Consider the following 6,000-nt stretch of genomic DNA (forward strand, 5'->3'; position numbering starts at 1 on the left):
ATACTGGTCGAGAGAATGCCAAGTGTGCAAAGCTGTCATCAAGGCAAAGGATGGCTACTTTGAAGAATCTAAAATATATTTTGATTTGTTTAACACTTCTTTGGTTACTACATGATTCCACATGTGTTATTTCATAGTTTTAATGTCTTCAGTATTATTCTACAATGTAGAAAATAATAAACATAAAGAAAAATCCTGGAATGAGTAGGTGTGTCCAAACTTTTGACTGGTACTGTAGATTTGGAGGAACTTTATTGTCCCATCACTAGAACATTCAGTTAGGCCTAGAGAGTTGATTAGAGGAAAATGTAGGCCTATAAGAAGCACAACAAACTTAATGGCCCTCACATTGTCAAAATAATCCTGGGGAGAACCCTGCAGGCTTGTACATAAATATTTAGGTGTGTCCACATCGCTCATGGCCTGAGAGAGTCCCTGGATTTGTGTAGGGTGGGGGGTGTATGACTATAGTGCATTCAAGCAATGGTAATTCTGTTTACCCACACACCATTCATATAGAAAACCTACAGTACATAGTACCTGCATAGATGGTTGATGATTTTATTAGGCATAATTGTTGGACGATTCCAGAGTTTAAAATATGTTTGTTCTACTGCAAGGGTCGGGGAAATTCTAAAAACGTTTTTTTTCCGGTCCCTTTTTGGCAACCAATTGACTATCAAATCAGTCAGACCATGTTAAACCGTTTAATTTTGCATTCACGTCTGAGATAAAAGGCTGTCCCACAGTTGCTGCCAATCATATTGGTTTTACAATAATAGAGGTGGAACATACTGTGTCCATAGGCTACAACAGATCATCAGTGGAATTCACACAAGAAGCCATTGCCTCACAACATCGCAACAGATAGAAAGACTTTATAGGGAGTTCATATTTGTCATTAGGGTCAAAGGTGTCAGGATGGAGATGAGGCAATTATCAGAAGAAAGGTGAGGACACAACACTTCACCTGACAAGACTGAATTCAAACATTACACTGTTGATTTTAAGTGCATTTTACATTTACTGTACTTTTCACAGCATTTGTTGATAACGAAATCTGGAAATACTCTGGATACTATCAGTAACATAATAATAATGAGGTTGATGCTATATAAAACAAAATCATTACAAGGGTTTGAATGAAAGGTCAAACTGGTTTCTCCAAGAGGCCACACATCTCTCCAAAGTGTGCACAGTTCCTAAGTAACTTCAATATGCTGCCCTGCATCCCCACCATCTCATTGTTCCAGCAGGATCCAGCACAAATTTAGCACTAACATTCATAATGAATCCATAATCCAATCCAATTAATCCATGCAATATAAAAAAAAAAAAGAATAAGTCTGCGCCTATTGTGTGGACAAAGGAAATGAATCTGAATCTCCCAGACAGTCAGTGTTTTATACATTTTTTTGGTCTTCGTTAGCTTAAAGCCGGGATTCCACATTAGACCAATCCACGTTAGATCTACGTTATAGCCAGAGAAGGCTGGTGGGAGGAGATATAGGAGGAAGGGCTCATTGTATTGGCTGAAATAGAATAGTGGAACGGAGTCCAATATGTGGTTTCCATATATTTTATGTGTTTGATACCGTTCCATTTATTCCATTACAATGAGCCTGTCCTCCTATAGCTCCTCCCACCAGCCTCCTCAGGTTATAGCACGCTTGACATAAAAGTTATTCCCGATTGAGCCAACATTAACAGCTTTTACAGTGAATGAGATCTGGCGAACATCTGGGAAAATACCTTTAAAAGCTTGCTCCATTCCTCCAACTTTCCACTCTAGCTGCCCTGTTCACTCTGCCAAATACACTATAACACCAATCAAGGGTTCAATGCATCTAATGGTGTCTGCATACAAGGACCACAGGGGAAGAGGGGAGCCATGCGAATCATCGCCATGGTCAACAGAGACCGACCCACGTCTCTGTACTGAGACCCAGGAGCTGGAAGGGGACATCCACCTCAACGGCCAGCTGACCACCATGAACGAGTGCATCTACAGGAATATGTACAGGTAAGTACTGCTGGCTGACGCCTCATGGAGGACCTACAGGGACAGCACCCAGACACAGCTGTGTTCCTGATGGAGACGCACCTCTTCCCTGCCACAGCCGCTACGCCAGACCATTCCGCACTGAGGAGGGCGCCGGAGGTGGATCTCCAGGACTACATCTACAGAGAGCCTGTTCAGGAGGACGCCTTCTGCTCCTACAAGATGATGGCCTACCCCCGGCTGGTGCTGCAGACAGACATTTTTGAGGTGACAAAGAGCTACGGTGACACTGTTAGGGTTCCGTCCGATGTGTGTAAGATCATGGAGGTGAAATAAGCTGAGAAAGGGAGCAGGACCAACGAGCAGCTGGTCCTCGATAGAAGTTTCTGGGAATTCAGAGTTTATCTCATGCCCAATGTCGATAAAGTTTTACAGAAATTAGGAATACAGAAAACTCCTTGGGAGCATTTACTCGGTTAAAGTTGGATATTGAGAATCAAAATGCAAGATTTCTGGGACTACAGGGTAAATCCATTTGAATACTATTTCACACCACCCCCTTTGATTTGAAACCTTCGATACATACAGTGCATTTGGAAAGTATTCAGACCCCTTCACTTTTCCACATTTTGTTACGTTACAGCCTTATTCTAAAATAGATTTATTTTTTTTAAGTATAATTCTCAATCTACACACAATACAGCATTATGACAAAGCAAAAACAGGTTTTTTGAAATTGTAGCAAATGTATAAAAAAAATGAAATATCATGTTTACATAAGTATTCAGAGCCTTTACAGTACTTTGTTGAAGCATCTTTGGCAGGGATTACAGACTCGAGTCTTCTTGGGTATGACGCTACAAGCTTGGCACACCTGTATTTGGGGAGTTTCTCCCATTCTTCTCTGCAGATCCTCTCAAGCTCTGTCAGGTTGGATGGGGAGCGTCCCTTCACAGCTATTTTCAGGTCTCTTCAGAGATGTTCGATCGGGTTCAAGTCCAGGCTCTGGCTGGGCCCCTCAAGGACATTCAGAAACTTGTCCCGAAGCCACTCCTACATTGTCTTGGCAGTATGATTAGGGTCTTTGTCCTGTTGGAAGGTTAACCTTCGCCCCAGTCTGAGGTCCTGAGCGCTCTGGAGCAGGTTTTCATCAAGGATCTCTCTGTACTTTGCTCCGTTCATCTTTCCCTCGATCCTGACTAGTCTCCCTGTCCATGCCGCTGAAAAACATCCCCACTGCACAATGCTGCCACCCCCATGCTTCACCGTAGGGATGGTGACAGGTTTCCTCCAGAAGTGACACTTGGCATTCAGGCCAAAGTGTTCAATCTTGGTTTCATCAGACCAGAGAATCTTGTTTCTCATGGTCTGAGAGTCCTTTAGGTGCCTTTTGGCAAACTCCAAGCGGGCTGTCATGTGCCTTTTACTGAGGAGAGGCTTCCGTCTTGCCACTCTACCATAAAGGCCTGATTACAATTGTAGTAATCCAATCCTTCTCCTGGAGGTATGCTGGGTGTGCAGGATTCTGTTCCAGCCCAGCACTAACACACCTGATTTAACTTACCAAACCTAATGAGTTGATAATAATGTGTATTATTGCTGGACTGGAATGTAAGGACCACAGGCTCACCCAGTAGATCAGAGAGTGGAGCAAGGTTGGCCACCTCTGGTATGGACTTTTTTGTACACCTGAAATGATGCTTTAGTAATAATAGCTTAATTACTAAGATGTGTAACCTTTACAAACAAGTTAGATTATTTGTACTTTTGAAATGATATTCTGATTCATTCAATGTTGATTCGTTGAAGTGAAGTGTTTAAACTTGTTTTAATTGTTAACTTAAAAACATTATTCAAGATGAACTACAGTAGTGCCAATGTTCATTCATCACAGATCACAATTCTACAATAAAGGTGTGAACGGGATCTGTCTGTAATTTATCTGTGTTGCTTTCTTAAATGAACATGACCTTTTTGTCCAGTTGTGAGCTCTCCAATTTAAAGTGATACCAGTAGATAATGTTTGAGGCTAACCATGAGCCAGATTTTTTACATTATGTTTCTGACCTGAAATTGTTTAGTGCAAATCCAACCCTTATATTCTATGTACAGTACTGTACATGAAAATATGGAGCCAGAAAATTGTAGACAATTTTGGACCCCCTTGTGGCCCCGCTAAATGTGGAGTATGAAATAATTTTTACGTAACAAATTTTTGCTATCGTTCTTTTTTTACATCCGTTATTAGACAGTGGCAACGATGATGATTATGAACATGGTCTTTTGCCTGCTAATGCCTGCAATGCAGTGAAGAAAACGATATGACAACAATAACGTCTAATGTAACTGGCCCCTCTAACAGTACAACTGGCCCCAGCTTGGCCCCCCCAGTTGAAATGGTCTAGAACCGCCACTGGTGCCCAGCTGGGCGTATTTTCTTCACCTCACACAGTAAGTCAACAAAGACCTTTTTTTTATCCATTCAAATTATTGTGACGGTATGCGAATACTTTGTTTGAATGGTTTTGTGCGTCAAAATAGGAACTGTATTTAAAAAAATGTAGCCATACAGTATCAGACATATGAAACCTTATGTTTGACTCCTTTCCAAAAATTCCATTCCAGCCATTACAATGAGCCCGGACTCCTATAGCTCCTCTCACCATCCTCCTCTGGCCTCTCTCTGTTAATGTTGTGCCAATACGAAAAAGCGACAGACCGTCTCCAACCTGGCATTTCCTAATTTGTTGATAAATATAAGTAATAATATGAATAACAATAATGAAATGTGAATTGTGACCCCCATGAACGGTTATGTCGGTGACCGTGTACATTGGCCTGGACAATTACCATAACCTCAAATTCCAAGATATTTAAGTAGGACTGTGGCTGTCAATGATCTAAAAATGCTTAAATTGTTCTAACTTAGACCCTATTTTACATGATCTGAGGTTTTGATGTTGTGCCCACCATTGGTTGAGACACAACATGCTCCTGAATACAGGGTGGGTGTCATGTTCGGCTGATAATTGTACTAACATTTGAATCCAGTTTTTACTTTCAAATGGTACCACAAAGATGGTTGGAGGTCCACATATCAAATAATGTTGACTTGAATGGGAATCTGTTGTCTTAAATAATACTGTCAAACCTCCAATGGAAACCAATTGAAATCAAATTTTGTTTGTCACATGCGCCGAATACAACAGCGAAATGCTTACTTACAAGCCCTTAACCAACAATGCAGTTAAGAAAAAAAGAAAGTAACAAATAATTAAAGAGCAGCAGTAAAATAACAATAGCGAGGCTATATACAGGAGGTACCTGTGCGGGATAATTGAGGCCGAGCAGTTGCCATACCAGGCAGTGATGCAACCAGTCAGGATGCTCTCGATGGTGCAGCTGTAGAACCTATTGAGGATCTGAGGACCCATGCCAAATCTTTTCGGTCTCCTGAGGGGGAATAGGTTTTGTCGTGCCCTCTTCACGACTGTCTTGATGTGCTTGCACCATGCAGGGTTGTTGGTGATGTGGACACCAAGGAACTTGAAACTCTCAACCTGCTCCACTACAGCCCCGTCGATGAGAATGGGGACGTGCTCGGTCCTCCTTTTCCTGTAGTCCACAATCATCTCCCTTGTCTTGATCACGTTGAGGGAGAGGTTGTTGTCCTGGCACCACACGGCCAGGTCTCTGACCTCCTCCCTATAGGCTGTCTCATCGTTGTCAGTGATCAGGCCTACCACTGTTGTGTCATCGGCAAACTTAATGATTGTGTTGGAGTCGTGCCTGGCCATGCAGTCATGAGTGAACAGGGAGTACAGGAGGGGACTGAGCACGCACCCCTGAGGGGCCCCCATGGTGAGGATCAGCGTGGCGGATGTGTTGTTACCTACTTAGCTTAGTGATGGTCTTTAGCTTAGTGATGAGCTTAGAGGGCACTTTGGTGTTGAACGCTGAGCTGTAGTCAATGAACAGCATTCTCACATAGGTGTTCC

At 42.4% G+C, this 6,000-nt stretch overlaps 1 protein-coding gene across 2 annotated transcripts in view; it reads right to left on the reverse strand.

Moving 5' to 3' along the window:
• Positions 1-6,000, reverse strand: part of LOC106581009 (tyrosine-protein phosphatase non-receptor type 23) — a 29,607-nt gene that overhangs the window by 16,493 nt on the left and 7,114 nt on the right. The window contains exon 1 of one of the 2 annotated variants that reach the window (XM_045702890.1): positions 2,105-2,542. The exons of the other annotated variant lie outside the window; for it this stretch is intronic. Within the exon in view, the coding sequence (XP_045558846.1) occupies positions 2,105-2,137 (33 nt within the window). The 5' untranslated portion in view covers positions 2,138-2,542. Of the gene's footprint in view, positions 1-2,104; positions 2,543-6,000 lie in introns of those variants that run through there. 2 annotated transcript variants of the gene reach the window in all.

Source organism: Salmo salar, chromosome ssa02 (assembly GCF_905237065.1).
Source record: "Salmo salar chromosome ssa02, Ssal_v3.1, whole genome shotgun sequence".
NCBI classification, from domain to species: Eukaryota; Metazoa; Chordata; class Actinopteri; order Salmoniformes; family Salmonidae; genus Salmo; species Salmo salar.